The 17,791-nt window shown below is 35.1% G+C and overlaps 1 protein-coding gene across 1 annotated transcript in view; it reads left to right on the top strand.

Moving 5' to 3' along the window:
* PlexA (plexin A) overlaps positions 1-8,701 on the top strand; it is a 527,983-nt gene extending 519,282 nt beyond the window's left edge. Inside the window, exons 17-27 of the mRNA XM_071582795.1 lie at positions 440-704; positions 835-972; positions 1,463-1,676; positions 1,842-2,025; positions 2,136-2,239; positions 2,329-2,517; positions 4,915-5,019; positions 5,310-5,479; positions 5,582-5,724; positions 6,107-6,252; positions 6,357-8,701. Coding sequence (XP_071438896.1) covers positions 440-704; positions 835-972; positions 1,463-1,676; positions 1,842-2,025; positions 2,136-2,239; positions 2,329-2,517; positions 4,915-5,019; positions 5,310-5,479; positions 5,582-5,724; positions 6,107-6,252; positions 6,357-6,533 — 1,835 coding nt within the window. The 3' untranslated portion in view covers positions 6,534-8,701. The remainder of the gene's footprint in view (positions 1-439; positions 705-834; positions 973-1,462; positions 1,677-1,841; positions 2,026-2,135; positions 2,240-2,328; positions 2,518-4,914; positions 5,020-5,309; positions 5,480-5,581; positions 5,725-6,106; positions 6,253-6,356) is intronic.
* The last annotated feature ends 9,090 nt before the right edge of the window (positions 8,702-17,791 follow it).

Genomic DNA, 17,791 nt, shown 5'->3' with positions numbered 1-17,791 from the left:
CATACAGTATCAGACTTACCAAAAAATATATATTGATACATCAAGCTTGGCAAATTCCCTCATTAATTTTATGAGTTTTTTCATTATCTATATCTTCTCTTCCATAAAATTGACATTATTGATTCAGTAATAACCAAATAGTTTTCTCTCTTGGTAAGGAATTAAATAGCAGATAATTAAAATCCAGTGTATTAAATGTGTCAAGGAGCATTTCAAAGTATAAATAAACAATAAAAATAATTCATCCAATCTGCTCATGGGGTCATACCCTTTGGTTATTGCACCACATTTTTTTCTTCAAAGTAGATTAAAATTTCAGTTCAAGCCGTGGGATAAGAAAATATTTCCTAGTTGTAACCATGGTGGTAGTGATGATTTGAAAACAATATTATGATTCATTTGGTTCTGACTGCTCATTTGTATGTTTTATACTTTGCAGCATTTGCAGAGCTACAGACTGAGATGACAGACTTGACTGGTGATTTGACCTCTGGTGGAATACCTTTCTTGGACTATCGTACATATGCAATGAAGATCTTATTCCCTAATATGGAAGAGCATGCTGTTCTCCAGTGGGAACGTCCAGAACTCTTGCACAAGGATAAAGGACTACGCTTATTCGGCCAATTGATAATGAACAAGACATTTCTTCTTCTATTTATCAGGACTTTAGAAAGCAATCGCTATTTTTCCATGAGAGACAGGTAATAGGATTTTTATATTAACATTTAAATTCATGTTTGTTTTAAAGGAGTTTTTGAACTGAGAATAATCATAGAATTGAATGGTTACTTAACTCAGCTAATATTGAATTTCATTGTCTTCATTTAATAGGGTAAATGTTGCATCATTAATAATGGTCACATTACAAAGTAAGATGGAATATTGTACAGACATTTTGAAAACCTTGTTAGCTGAACTGATTGAGAAGTGTATGGAAGGAAAAAGTCATCCCAAGTTGCTATTAAGGAGGTAAGGCAGTTATTGTTTACTTTTTTATCCATAAGTTTGTCTGTCATGTTTTCACTCGAGATAAAGTGAAAATGTGTTCTGAAATATTTGACTTAAACTTGGCTAGCGTTGTCACACCAAGGCAAGAAAGAAAGTAATTTTCTCTACAATTTTTTTTTTCAATTGAATTCAATATTTTCGGAAATTTTTATATCTAATCCGTTTCCAGTTCCCCAGTTTTAGATTTAGGTATTTATTTTGTTGACTCATTGGCCATTGTGAGAAATAAACAGTCTTCTATTAGCATGAGTTTTTTTAAAGAGCACCAACTATTTTTTCCTATTCATTAGATTCTAACAATATTATTCAGTTTTAGCTTTTGTACCAATGTTGTTTATTTTTAATTTACCAAGTTCTTCCATATTTCATTTATGTGGAGGATTGCTCACTTAGAACATACATGTAGAGTATTAATTTGGAGTAATGTGGTTCAATCATATTTGCTGTACAGGACTGAGAGTGTTGCAGAGAAAATGCTTTCTGCTTGGTTTACATTCCTACTCTACAAGTTCCTGAGGGAATGTGCTGGGGAACCTCTTTACATGCTATTTCGTGCAATGAAACAGCAAGTAGACAAAGGTCCAGTTGATGCTGTCAGCAGTGAAGCTCGTTATTCCTTGAGTGAAGAAAAGCTTATCAGACAATCTATAGATTTCAAGCCAATGGTGAGTAAAACTGATGGTCTTTTTTCTCTGATGTGAATCTCATAAATTTAAGACTGAAACAAATAACTTAATGAACATAATAAATAATTTTTTATTTGTTCATTCTAATGAGGCCAACCTCCATGTTAAGTAGAGCTTGTGTAATCAAGTTTTGCTTTTTTTCAGACTGTATACGTATCCATATCACAGCAAACTGTATTTGTGAGCGGTCTAGATCCCCAAACAGAGAATGTACCAGTTAAGGTCTTAGATTGTGATACAATATCCCAAGTGAAGGAAAAAGCCCTAGATACAATATATCGTGCTACACCATACAGCCAGCGTCCTCGCAAGGATGATTTAGATCTTGGTAAGTTACTAAGATTTATTCATTTGCAATTGTTCTGCCTTTATTTGACTGTTCTGCTGTATTTTTATATGAATATATGACTTAACTTTGAACCCTTTGGTTTGTTGTAGAATGGAGAACAGGAACATCAGGGCGATTAATTCTGTATGATGAAGATACAACCACCAAAACTGAAGGAGAGTGGAAGAAGAGAAATACCTTGAATCACTACAGGGTAAGATTGGTTTAATTCGGACATGTTTTTCTGTTTGATTGCAGATGTGTATAAGTCATAATAATGAATGTTTGCTTCTCTTTCTACAGGTACCTGATGGAGCTTCACTGAATCTAGTCCCAAAACAGTCGTCCATTTATAATCTATCAATTTTATCAGAAAAGACCGATAAATCTCACAAGTATGAAACACTGAACTTATCCAAATTTAGTTCTGCAAGTCCTCCACTAAGTCGTGCCACCTCACCTCTAAATAATGATCATGAGGGAGGCTTAAAAGTATGTACAAGTTTGCATAATATGTGTTTTGTCTTATCATATTCCATGTTTTTAAATAACTCTTGTGATTAAAAATGCTATTTCTATTTTGAGAATGCATGCGCTTTGAAACATCCAAATTTTGTATTGTGTTGTCTTAATTTTGCGATCAATTAACCAGTATGAGTTGGATATTTTTTAGGTTTTCACATTAATCTATGTTTTTTCCATTCCATTTTGGAATCTCTATAGAAAGGTGGATAAAACCATAAAGCATGTCATTGTTTATGTTTGTTTAAATATTAAGTAGTAGTATTAATTAGTCATAATAGTAAATTTGGAATATTCTGGAAGTTTAATTAAATCTCATATCCAGATTGGTATCTTTCAATGGTAGACCTATAAATCAATCAGTCAAGTCCACCTTCAGTGGTACAAACAGTTGCAAAGGGGTACAATGTAGTTTTTTTAAATGATAGTCATCAGTATGATATCCCATGCCTATCATTTAAGTATCTGTCCATGTGAAAAACCTTCTGTTTATAGCAAATATATTAACCCAAATGAGCTGATCAAATATGTATTGAAATGATATTCATTGACATTCTCCTTTTTTATTGAGTATTTACTACATCATATAATTCAAACTGTACCCTTAGAGATCTTCCATAATGCTTAAATATGCCTCTTATTTATTTAGTTTGGTAAAATTGAAACAATTATTTTTCTTTTTTTTTTTGGAAAAATCAGCTTTTACATTTAAAATTTTTCTACTATTTCCTAGCATGTAGATCGCAGTCATTTGCCTGTAAATTCTTCTATGCATGCTGCATAAAATTTAGATCTTTTCTTTGTCAGAACTCTAACTAATGGTCAATTCCTATCTTTTGGGCCTTCTGCTGGCTTCACTGACCACCCATCTAAAGATTTTTTTTAAATTAAAAAGGCTTTCACAGATTAATTAAGAGAGTTATTAACCATCAACAGCCAATTCTGCAGAAGGGAATTTGCTCATGGAATCACCAAGGTTTGAAAACAGTTCCTTGAATGAAATTTTATGAAAACATCCAGAAGGTGATCTACCATACCTAATGCTGTTGGGACCTATATTTTACAGAGATGTACCCACACTCATGCCCTGGTAGTGTTTATGTTTGTACTGCACCCAGTACATATTTGAATTATTAGACTTGGAAGTTTTGAGCTCCCACTCATCCCTTGAACACACATTATTTTCAAGCTTGGCCATCTGACATGTTTGCCTGATTCAAATTATGAATATTGGATCGAGAAAACTCTTCAGTTAATTCTGATAACTCTCCCAAATATTTATTTTTACTCCTTATGTTCAGTCAGGAATTTGAAATGCAATTTTCATGAGAATTAATTAGTGATGCATAGTTCAAATCAACGTTTACTTATTCACTGAAACTTATGAAACGCTGTTCTATAATACTAAACCTGGTCTTACTTAAGACTGCTGGTAGCTTAGATATTTGATATTCCTGCGAAGAAATCCTTGCATCTAAATATGGTGAATCAATCCTAATTCATGAAAATGTGCTCCATGTTTGTCTGAATCATAGTTTATCCAAAATATGCAAATCAATCTCTTAAATGGAAAACTATATTTCAACACATGACAAGGGATGAAGTGATTTTTGCATCTTCATATTCATCTAGCACCAGCTGTACACCATGTTTTACTCACATTGTTAGTGCGATTATTTTAAAATAAGTTATTACTTGAAATCAGTCATTATTGATAATATCTTGGCCCTATTTCTTATATAGGTTATGCATTTGATTTCATGTTGATAGGCCATTGTGACAGCTGAGAATACTTTGAACGTTGTACTTATTAGTATCTGCCATAAAATACCTAGTTATACCATGCAATTTAAAATGAATACCATCCAACGTGGACTTTGGTTACTATCCAACTTAGATAGTGTGACCAAAAACTTGCTTGCTATATAGTTTCTTACTTATTTTAACATAAATGCATGTGCCTTTGGGAAAAAATGTTGTAGAGTTTCATACATTATTCAAAATGATACATTTCACATTCAAATTGAATTTTGATAGCAATATTAAAAATAAAAACTTTTGGGAATAACTCATTTCAGCTTGCCAATAATTTGCATGGAAATCAAAGAATTCAATTTGATGCAAAGGAGAACATAGTTTGCATAAAGTTGTGATATATCTTGTGTTATTAATATTAAATATTTTCTCAATATCTGGCTCCTATCCTCTCTAATTTAAGGAACCATGAGAGTGTGAGATATATTTCAATGTTACATCATGGTATTAGATTTCAATTTAAGTTTTATTTGTGTAGTTTCATTTGTGCCAAATGTTAGTATTCAATAATTCTATTATATTGGTGAAATTAACTTTTTCATTAAAATTTAGGTATGGCACTTAGTGAAACACCATGACACAGATGCCCAGAAGGAAGGTGAACGGGGCAACAAAATGGTGTCTGAGATTTACCTGACACGGTTGCTTGCCACTAAGGTAAATAATTACTTTTTTCATATTTCATAATATTTTTCATAACCTGTTTATTACGTATGTGCAAGCAAATAACGACTAAGAATGACCTAAAATGAGGATCCTCATAAAATTTTGAAAACCTCAAAAGTTTCTACCTGCTATTTGTAGAAGGTTATTCTTGCCCCATGAGGTTGTTCATTATTGTTCATTTATCTGTGCAACTAGAGAGATTCACTTGAACTCCATTTCCTCATAAGGGTTTTTGAATTAATTAGGATTTTTGTTCTAAAAATTGTGCTTTTATTTTTCAGGGTACTTTACAAAAGTTCGTAGATGATCTCTTTGAAACAATATTCAGCACTGCTCACCGAGGGAGTGCCTTGCCCCTGGCTATAAAATACATGTTTGATTTCTTGGATGATCAAGCATTGCATCATGGCATATCTGATCCAGAAGTAGTTCATACCTGGAAAAGTAACAGGTGATTGATTACAAAATTATTTCTATGTAAATTCACCAATATGTTTTCGACAGTAGCAATTTTTTTATTCCTGAGATAATAACTTGAATTTTATATTTTCAGCCTGCCACTACGGTTTTGGGTTAATTTGATAAAAAATCCAAATTTTGTTTTTGATATCCACAAGTCCAATATTGTGGATTCCTGCTTATCTGTGGTTGCCCAGACATTCATGGACTCCTGTTCTACATCTGATCATAGATTAGGTTTGTTACAGTCAATGACATTTTAAAAATATTCCAGTGAACTTGATACAGTTTTTAATTGCTCTAATGCCATTATTTATTTCAGTGTCATCTTATGCATGAGTAATACACAATGCATTTTGCAATGAAATGTACTTAAAAGTATCCTAGTCTGTCTCTTGCACAAAAAGTCCTTCCTGTACCATTGAATCAACAGTTAATTTCATGCTTGAGATTTTCTTATAATGTACCAATAGATTTAAAGTATGATTAATATATATCAAGGCCAATGCTCAGATAGCCAAGTTTTAGTAATCAAGTTGATATTTTTTATGTTTTCAGTAAAATATGCTTACCAGTACTACGTTTCACCCATTTATGAAACATTCTTATATTTTTTCAGGCAAGGATTCGCCTAGTTCAAAATTATTGTATGCCAAGGACATTCCAGTGTACAAGGAGTGGGTTGAAAGATATTACTCTGATATTAAGATAATGTCAGCCATTTCAGACCAGGACATGAATGCCATGCTAGCAGAGGAGTCTAGGGTAGGTATTTTGTAAATCATTTGAAATTAGTAAAAATACTTAAGGCAATGCTTTCACTATTCAATTTGGAATTCTATGTAATGCTATAAAATTTTACCTTTCAGCTACATACAAATGAATTCAACACAAACTGTGCTCTGCATGAGTTGTACACATATGCAATGAAATATAATGAACAATTAACTGTGACTTTAGAAGAGGATGAATTTTCTCAAAAGCAAAGACTAGCCTATAAACTGGAGCAAGTTCATAATATCATGGCGGCTGAGTCTAATCCATGATAGCCCCAGACTGTAAGCAAGGAAACATCCCTTCTGAGTCTCACATACCAAATGTGCTGCCGTGATGACAATGTTCTATGAGTATTTGTGTATGATTGTGTATGATAAGTGTCAGTGGATGTGAATATGGAAATGTGTGTGTTAGAATGATGAAATTTCTCAAAAACTAATTTTAGTCGATGTAAATCTGGAGTGATTGATAAATCATGGTTTGCTATGTCTCATCCATGGAAGCTTCAGATTTTCATGGCAAAAAAGAATCCTTTCTGATTCTACATTATTAAGTGGAATCATCATGATGATCTATGCCTATCTTTATGGGTCTTTATGGATGTGTAGGATGTGTGTGTGCGTGAGTGCTTACTATCTGTTGGCGAAAAATGGTGAACTTGGGAAGACCTTTGCTTAAGAAAAGTCCCATGAAGCAGATTGAAATGGTGTTACAGGGAGTGGGATGTTAGAAAACAAAGTAAGAAACAATCCCAGAACATTAATTCTTTGCTCAATAACAAGTCAGTCAGTACCAGACCAGTGTTGTAAAGGAAGACCTCCAAGTCGAATGACACAGTTTTTCCAGTGCTCGCTAAGGAAGTGTGTATTCGAACTATCCCTGAAGTGCCTCTGGTAGAATGGCAAGCGTGTGAAGTTGGGTAACAATCATATTTTTTTTACATTAGACTGACATACTGCCTATGAAAATACTAAATATTTGGCTTGTTGGTGCAGCTCGATATGATTTTCACCTTCCTACGAGAGTCAAATTCCATGATTTAGTAGTTGCGGCAGGATTTTTCTCATGACTTTTTGACTTTGTTAAATAGTTGTGTGAAGTCAGTCTCATGCAGAAGTAGGGAACATGGAGTTAACGCAAAAGGGCAGTCGCACATTTGATGATGTTTTTCTGATGGCAAAATGATTACCATGTGTGAAAAGTTACACTGTCTTTAATGTTTACTTATAGTATCAGGATTTTATCACATTTGTTAATATGCTCTTTTACATTGCTTGTGTTCCTGCAGGAAATCCTCCCCCTAAGAACTTTAAGTTTTGAAAGTGAATGTTGATCATTTGATGTCTTCCATGTTTCCTTCTCGCACCAAGTTTCCCTGCTCAGAGCACAGTTCCTGTCCAGTGGACAAGCACGGGATGCTTGACGTAATGTAAATTTGTACAGTTTCCTTGGAAAAAAGAAACCCCTAGCTTCAAGCACTTGAGTACTGGGGATAAGGTGTACAGTACATAGTAATGCTGTATAATTCATTTTATTGTACTACTAAAGTGTTCCCATGTAATTTGTGTATTCAGGTGCTCCTCAAATGTCCAAACTACAGCTTGGACTTGCCAATAACTAGCATAGGTGTTTGTGTAGATGTCAGTGTGAGGCTGTTTATGTTTTTTCAAGATGCACATGCATGCAGCACTTAATATTGATGGTATGTTGAACTTGATCTTGTAAAAAAATACAAGCCATCTCTTAAGAAAAGCAAATCTTGATGACTGCATTGTCCAGCTTTTTGTTGGTAGATGAAATCCTGTACTGTGTTGAATGAATTCCTTCTCGTCTGCCCATTTTTGTAACTGATTGATGTGTCAGTGTTGGATGCATAAAATGACCATTGTGATGTCTGGCCGGAGTGCATCATTGGCTATGAGGACCAAGCAGTCAGTTATCCTGATACCCTGAAAAAAAAAAATCTGATCATAAGAGCATCATCTTTTCTGTCATTGACTGTAAGACTTTATTTGTGTGACTCATTATTTCTGCTTCATTTTGAAGAGGAAGAAATGTGACATGTGTCAAAACTCAGGAAAATTCTGTAGTGAGTTTCCATTGATTGTGTAGTGGAGCCTTGCAGCAACACAAGTGAATTTATAAGACTGGATCCTTTTCAATTTGACCTTCATAAAATGTGGAAAATCAGCCTTGGGGGGCCAACTTGTTCAATTGCTTCTGTGGAATGACAAGGAGATGTAACAGTTGTGCATGTTCATATTTTGTTTTTAACCTTAGTTATTGGGTGTACTGAATGTCCTGTCTGAGCTTTCATAAAACCCTTTGAACATTGGTGGTCTCCCTGCCATAATTACATTTATAATATTGTTTTATTGTATGCATTATGTATATGCTCAGTGTTTTGTCACTATAAAGGAAAACGGTTTTTCATGCATTATGTTGGCCTTCTTTAAATGACATATCATTCATGGGAATAAGAACAGTAGAAATGTAGTATCATGATCTCTGGATTAGCATTTTCCCTGAGTGATCTAAAGTGATCAATTAGAACTTTCAGTGCATTAGTAGTGCGATTTTCAGCCATATACAAGGTTTACGTACAATTGCTTGGATTTAGTATTTTAAATGCTTGAGGCCATGCTTTGCCTGTGATTGATTCTAATGTTGATAAATTTATAACAAAATATGAAAATAAAATGATTGTTCATGGACCTCAGGTTCGAATGTCTCGGTGAAAAATAATTAGATCCATTTTCAGAAAGGACATTTCTGTTAGGCTATAAAATACCTATCATATTTTACATAAAGTTCAAATGTTGTTAAGAAATAATTGCAAGGTAAAGTTATTCTCCAAGCAAAGTTCTTAAGCTGTATGGCTTTTTAGATGCTAGCCTGTTTTTCTAAGTAGGATATTTTTTGTGTATAATGAGTATGGAAGACCAAGTATTTCACCAGGGAAGCCTAAAAAATTTTGAGGAGGCCTCATGGAAAAATAGATTTACCTTTCTGGGCAAACTTCCAGTTTAATCATTTAAAATCATATCTAGTTTTTAATGTTTTTTATATGCAGGGAAAATATTCGATTGAACTGGATGCCTCCCTAAAACTTGGTCTCACATAGTCTTTGTTTCTTACAATCTTGGTACCCATGCATTAAATTTCAGGGAAAAATTAACAAATAGAATTTATCTTTCACTGTTTAAGATCATATTTTACATTAGAAATTTTCAAGAGCCGATATATATTTGGCTCAATTTATTTAAACATCAATTTACTGAATTGTTCTAGCTTTTTCTGTCCATTATTAATTAGTTGATCAAATTTTGTTATGACTATTTTCGAGTAACACAAAGAATTTAATGCTGTAGTGAGGCAATTTTGATTAGGCTATTAGAAAATGTAAAAATATGATGTTTTTTACCCCTTTTGTTTTGGCAGAATATCACTCAAGGATGGTAATATTATATCAGATCAGGTGTGCTTCCATCACATGAAGACATGATTGCTTCTAAATTGAGTTGGGGATTTGTATCATTGAGTGTGTTCTGTAAACACAGAGCTTTTCCAGTCATATGCCCACCTATTGAACCTTATGATAAAGAGAATCATGATTTGCATTTTAATAGAATGACAACTAGTACAAGCATATATATCCCTATAGTAAACACTAGAAAAAGTTGTGATCAACTTTTTCCTCTATTACTGGAGCTCAGAGGTTCCATGACTTGAACAACTCTAGGTTACTGTGCCCTAAAACAGTGAGGAAGTCTTGCTATGTCTTCTGCTTCTGACCACCTACTTTCAGCAACCGCCTCCTTGGGAGTATGGAGTCATCATCTGAAATCTCTGGAGAGGATCTTGGTTTCCTGTTCTCACCTAAAACTAGTTCCCATATGATTTTTTTGTGACTATGCACGGCTATATTTTAAAATATTACTAATTACTGCATTGAATGATAAATTCAGCATACATTTTTTGGAAAAACTAGGATTTAAATTCAATTTTTGTGCAAAAGTAAGATATTTCTCATTTAATTTCAGAAATTGAATGTTATATTAGTACCTGTTCTTACATTTAGCTTTTCAATGTATCATACTCTTTTTAGATGCAAATGTGAACAGTGTGTAGCCTGAAATCTGATGTCTCACCATTAAGTTCTCCCCAGTGTGCTGGTGCATGAATAGCATTCTGATGTTCCATTAGTCACCATTTCAAAAACACATGAGAATCGTAAAGTGGTACATCTGACACTTCATACCGTTGTGGATTAAACGGCTGAAATGGGTGACTTCTAAAATTAGCACCATACCAATGGTAGTCCTTCATTATGAGTTTGGGAGTCCATTTTTTCATAAAACGTGCAGAGTTCTGGTAACTTACACTAAACTGTGATTTCCCCTCGTAGAGAAAAATATACCTATGATTCCAAATGCAACCTCTGGAAATTTCAGCTTGAATTCTGCTGAAAGACTGTTAAATGTTTTTTCTTTAAATTGACTTTTTTCTGGTGGAAAGACTATTTCCCCATTTCCACTCCACTTCCTATATCCTTGTTTATTCCACCTCACTCTCTAAATAGCAAATATTTTCCACTTCTTCAAGTGTGCCATTCCATTTTCAATAATCTTACTAGGATATTATCTTCTCTCCTATAGCTTCCCACCACTGCATTAGTTTTAACCTTGTTTATCTTGAGGTCTAATGTTTTCACCCCTTTCTCCTTAGCGGCTAGCATCATGGTCTGGTCTTTCTTCTTTGTAAGTATAGTTATTTTGTCAGTGAATTGTAGCACACATACCATTTTATTTTTTTCCTTAATCTAATTATTTGCCATCTCAATTTAACATTGAACATGAAGGTTAAGAAAGAGCAATTGTACCTAACTATTCTTTATTTTAGCTTTTCCTTTTTTATTACGGCATCTAGTCATTGCCACTTGGTCTCTAAAGGGCATGTATCAATTTTCTGTCATTGTAACTCATTCCAAATTTCTTTGGGTCATGTGGCATATTATTCCATTACACAATATCAAAGGCTCTCTCAAGATCAATTAATGCGATATATATGTATAGGTCGGTTGTTCTTTTTGTGCCCTATGATTTACCATAAATCTGAGAGTAAGAATAGCTTTTTCTTGTTCCACATTTTCCAAATCCAAATTATTTCTCAATAATATACTTCTGCACTTTCCTCTACATTCTTTGGCAAATTATTCTTGCCATATTCTTCCGTGCGTGGGTCATCTTTCTACTCCCCAAAGATACACTCTTGGCTGTGTGGCCCACAGTATCACATATTTATTAAAAATCCACATGTGCTGATAGACAGTGTCAGGTGGCACACAAGTCCCAAAGAATCACAAAGGTAAAATCAATCGTTAAACAAAAGTACACTTAAAGGGAACTTCAAAACACAAATCTCTTTCACAAAGCAAGAAAATCCTCATCTCATTAACATCAATCAATCAGCAGGAAAAAAAAGATACATACAAAAAAATAAGCTGCTACATATAATTTTACACCACACATCAATCAAATTATTACATATATTCCTTACATCTTTTCTTTAAAGTATGCACTCTGTTAGGAAAGGGCTTGAATATTTTTGCAGGTATGTCATGTGACAGCTGCTTAACTGCTGCTTAATTGGCAGTTCAGAAATACTCATATGTGAAAAAAAATAATTGTGAGTGATTGGTATTCTAGAGAGAAGATCATGGAGTAACTACAAAATTTAAAGATTCTCAACTGACTGAAGTATTAAATTTTGGCCTTTTTTTTGAGTGTAATTCCCATTAACAATCAACTCTCCTGCCTGATCCATGATTACAGTGTCATCTGTCTCAACAGCTCTTAAAAAATCGGGGCATAAGAGGACATGATAATTTTCCCTGCCATCATGTGTGGATTGAAAGCATCATTTCTGAAACATGCCACCTTGTTTATTTTTAATTCTATAACAATTGCTATCATTGCTATAGATGCAATTAGGAGAAAATTTAATGAAAGCAATTACTTATTTTTATTAATGGGTTTTATTAGTGAAGAATATTGTTGGGGAAATGAAGACACTGAATGACATTCCTGAAATGAAGTCAACAATTGAATAAAAATGTGGTGAATTATTTGGGATGATATGTTAAATTGTTTTTGATAAAAATGATAAATAATTGAAGTACTAGTAAAATCTTGATGGATTTTAACTCTTTTTGGAAAGTCAAAAAAATTCCTTTGGATAGAATTCTCACATCCCGGTGAAAATAGCACTTGGGTCGAGATGGAAATCATCCACCTGGAGTAAGATTGAACTCATATTTATTGCACAAATATGATGCGGTGTTATCAAATATAGTAAACATATTGGGAATGGAGAATTTTTCTTTGAAGACCTCCCAAACCGATAAACATTTGGGTTATTATTACAACCACGTTGTGTCTGATAACTGAGAAAACATTTTCAAGTGCATTCTGATTAAAAGCTCTGGTATAGAAATGCAAGAGTCCATGCTGCTCTTTAAGGAATTTGAATGCCTATGGCTTAGCCATCCATTTAGGGTAGGAGGCTAGGCTGTCTATTTTTTCCTCAAAGAAGCTCAAGAAACTCAACTTTTTGGATGTGTCTTATAAGTATGCTTGTATGTTGAGTATTCTCTATCATCACAAACCACAGCTTTGGTTGATTAATAGTTATAGTATCACTATTTGGTGGATGTGGAAGATCTGGATTTGATCCAGGGTAATGCCTCTGGGCACACACTGATTCATCCAAGCCTGGTTATTTGTTAGGGTACCAGTTTTTCCTGAGAAGCCATAGGTGGCACAGGGAAAGGAACTTGCCCCCTACCATAATGAGTGAATTTCACATGCCTTTGGTCTTCATACTAGGTAACCTCTACCCTGACTTCTCAAACCAATATATGTGCTGATGACTGTGGTTTTTTATTTCTATTCAATACACCAAATGTCTCAAACCAATACAAGACTTAAAGATTTGCTAAATGCATAGGTGGATAATTTTATCCTCACTTTCTTAAATGGCCTAAGAAGTTTACACAAATGTCTTTTATTTTGAGAAGGATTTCAACTTTCAATGGGTGTTTAACATCAATTAGTTCTCCAAAATGGCTCCCCTTAACAATTATCTTATCCAAATTGAAATTATATTTATGGAGCATGGATTTGAGCATGCAAGGAGGATCATAGATTGACAAAAGTTGCACTATCTGCAATAAACGATGGTGTCACATGAGATACTGCTAGCATTCTGCTAAGGTTCTGGTTAAGAGGCACTTGGTCACAAATCATAAATGTAGAAACTTTGAAGCTAGTTTCAAACACACTTTATCCAGGGCAGAAACATTCCCATTGACTACAAAATCCCTGATGAAGACCCAAAACCCAAGGTTCTGCTTCCAATTCTTTCATGTGCCCTTCAATATAACAACCAAGTAATGTGTCTTATCTTTGGCTCAGCAAGACCATCAATGTTACTGAAGCTAATTTCCCCATTTATGCTATGGCAATGTAAGAGAATTTCTTTGACAGCTGTCTGATCAATCAGAGTGGCTACAGATAGATCTTTTTGAGCAAGATTCTTAGTTTGCCCATTTAAATTCTGTGTCATTTAAAAGTTTGACAGAGACCCTTTTCTGCCATAGTCTTAATAGGAAGGTGTAAAGTTTTTTATAGACATTAGAGTTTTTGGTTCTTGGTGAAACAAGAAAATTGCATAACTCAAAGGGAGTATGACTTAAAAGCTCAACCCCCCATCCCCGGGACGGCACTCCCAGCTGCCACCCAATGGCCAGTGGCTCCCTTGGCTGGAGTTCCAGGGGTATATTATATATTTATATTATATATATATATATATATATTATTAGGTAATCTACTGGTTAAGGTAGGTTTTTGGATGGACACAACACAAAATCCAGCATCCTACTCTGCACACCCATATATATATATATATATATATATATATATATGGGTGTGCAGGTGTATATATATATATATATATATATATATATATATATATATATATATATATATATATATATATATATATACATATATATATATACATATACATATATATATACATATACATATATATACATACCACACATATATATATATATACATGTGTGGATCACGGTAGTCCAGGGGGTATAGCATTGAACTGCTGACTGGAGGGAACCGGGGCTTGGATTCCCAGGCACTCTGTGCGCCTGTAGCTCCACCCAAAATATGTGATTTTTCGGGTACCAGATCATTCCGGAAAACCATAACCAGTACAGGGAAAGGTATATGTACATATATATATTGTACATATATAGATGATTTCGTCTAAGTAACACGGAAGTGTTCAATAAAAAAACTTGGACAGCAACAAACAATATAAGAACACATAAAAAGAACACTCACACGTTATTTCTTGATAATTTCGACGGAATTTAGCTCCGTCTTCATCGGAAGAAACAGAAGTACTTCTATCTATAAATATATATGTATATAATATTCTTTCTCGGTTGTCGGCCTCACTACACTAACTCGACCCTGCTCTCAGGGAAGGCCGTTGTTTACGCACAGGTTTCTAAGCCCGGTGCTCCCTGATTTTCCAGTCGTCAATCTTACTTCCAATATTTTCGTTCAATACATCTCCCTCTTTCTCTCCGCATCTCAAGGTTTTCTTTTCCAAATTTTTTACCGGCCTCTTCATTCTCGTTTTCTATTCGTGAGGGTGGCTCGGCGCACTAAATTAATTCATTTTATCCCTATAATCATTTAGATATTCATTCGTCGAAGGATTCGGCCGCGTTTACTCCATTCTATAGCATGACAAGAAACGTGGGGAGAGGCGAGACAATAATCATAACGATAGGCGAGTCGAGATGGAGGCTCAAGACGTGGCAAGAAAAGAGGCGAGATTCAAGGAGCGATGCGAAGCTAGAGGCGAGAGCATGGCGTGAGATGAGGCGATTGATGAGTCATGCTTCGATGCGAGCATTGTGGCGATAGCCGAGGCGAGACGATGGGCGAGGACGGAGAATCTGTTGTCCCGCGTGCTGATGAATGAAATAAATTTCTAATTTTCATGCAGTTCTAATAAAGACTTAGCACAATTCAGTTGATGAATACAGATTAATTACCCAGAATCACCTGGATGAATTGAAAAAATCAGAGAGGCGTCATGCAACGGGAGTGACAAAATTTCTGATGGATTTGAGAACGGATGTGAATCCCTCTTTCTTGCCTCCGAGGACTTTTATTAAATGGAAATTCTTAGTGAAAATAAATTCCGTGTAGCTCTATATAGCTTTTCTGGTATATAAAGCATTCAAAGATTTGTATTGAGTTTTTCATACCTCACTAACGCTATTTGACGTCCAGGCATATGGGAGCCACAAGCAGGCTCTCTGGGTAACATGGCATATGAGATCGTTATGTACTAGGAGAGGACTGCTTCATCAGCAGAATTGTGTCCGGAGGGCCTTCCTGGTTCACTCACCAAGTGACTGGCGTTCGAAAAAAATATGTGCCAAGTCCGATGAGATATCATCAGTTCTTCCAAATATAAAATTACTTTCTCCTGATGGCAATTATGTTTGAAGGTCCACCTGGAAGAGCGTACGTACTTGCCCGGGATTCGAGCCCGGATCCCTCGATGTCAGGCCGAGTTTTTTAGCCAGTTAAACTGCCAAGGCGTCCTGTTACACTCCGAAATTAATTTTGGGGCCTTCAAGGAAACTGCGGGATCTACCGCAGTTTCTTTGAATTTGTCAAAGGTAAACACCGTAGTGTTTAAAGTTAGCTCTAACCTCGTGGACTGTGGCGCAACGCGCACGACTTCGAATAGCTGAGACGTATGTACCGTATTTCGCCGTAACATCTTTTGAAGCCTTGTCTTTAAAGCCCCCGAAATTTCGGCGTATACGAGGACGCCTCGATAGCTACTTTAATTGGCTTGAGCAGTCGACCCAACATCGAGGGCTCTTAGTTTGAATCCCGGTCAAGGTGAATGATAATTACTTTGAACCTCTTGCATTGTTGGCGCATTAGTGGATGACTCCGTTAACAGTATGGCGAGGGATAGTAAATAGATCGTATCAACAGGTAGTAAATAGAAATGAAAAACTTTTCATTTCTATATACTACATATTGTATGCTATTATTATCTAAGTGTGTGTGTATATGTATGTATGTATGTGTGTGTATATATATATATAGGTATAATTGGGTAATTTACTGGTTAAGGTAGGTTTTTCGATGGACACAGATACTAAATAAATATTTTGTTACTCCTAACAAACCTAAAAAAAAATCCAGCATCCTACCCTACCTCAGCTCCCTCTTCACCTTTGAGTACTTCCTTCCCCCGTTCATCCCGTCCAACATCCCTGTCCTGTTCCTTCCCTTTCCTCGTTTGCCTAACATTCTGCACTCTATTAGTCTTCAACAATCCACTACTGATCAAAATGCCCCTCAACCATTTTTCCTGCCTCCATGCAAAATGCCCCTCAACCATTTTTCCTGCCTCCATGCAAAATGCCCCTCAACCATTTTTCCTGTCTCCCAACAAACTCCTCTCTTTGCCCACCATAGCAAATATATATATATACATATAAATTATTATTGTGCCTTATAATTTCATGCATAAATCTAATGATTTTTTACTATTTTAATTCATTTTTATAATTCATTCAATTAATAAAAAAAAATTTAACTCATATTTCATCCAATCATTCTATAATCAGTTGTTGGTGATGCAACTTTTTAAACATATATCATCAACGAGTGTTCAGCACTATTTAATATTTAGGATTTGTGAGGAATAAATTAAATCCACCCTGGCTGGCCCATCTCCTGTAAATACCATGCTCTCTCTCCTATCATCCAAAAATCCATCTTGGCACCAGCCATAAAAATGTTACATTCCTTCCCATCATGACTGCCAGCGGGATCATTACAGTTTGTTCCCATCTAAATGTCATGACCTTCAGTGTGGGCATTTAGTATGTGTCAATACTAACTGGATGAGGCATATTTCAGGAGGATCAGGATGGTGTGGCGACTATTATACTGGCTATTATGAACTATACCTAGAGAGCCCAGGCATGAATCCTGGAGATGGCACATTCTTTTTATTAGTATTCTGATCCATACTTGAGGTGCTTCGTGAAGAGCATTTTAAATGAATATGCTGGTCATCAGATGGGATGTTTAACTGTGCAGGCTTTGGTACTCTCAAGAGTACACTTATGCTGACATAATGTTTCTCTCCACCCTTCCCATCCATCCCAAATGGCACAAATGACCTCAGCTATCGATTGCTACTCCTCTCCCACTACTACTCCATCCTCAGACATTAATTGATATGTTCAAGTGTGGTTGTACCCCTGATATTGAACAGCATCTTTCAGGGATTGCACAATCACAAGGTTTATGTACACAATGCCAGGTTCTTAGACATCAGGCTTTCAGTTTCAGAATAATTCTCCACTATTATATACATGAAAAATTATTTTTCA

The sequence above is a fragment of the Hetaerina americana genome, unplaced genomic scaffold (assembly GCF_022747635.1).
Source record: "Hetaerina americana unplaced genomic scaffold, ioHetAmer1.1.p SCAF_12, whole genome shotgun sequence".
NCBI classification, from domain to species: domain Eukaryota; kingdom Metazoa; phylum Arthropoda; class Insecta; order Odonata; family Calopterygidae; genus Hetaerina; species Hetaerina americana.
The sequence above is the reverse complement of the archived record's forward strand: the minus strand, read 5'-3'. Positions and strand labels throughout refer to the sequence as shown.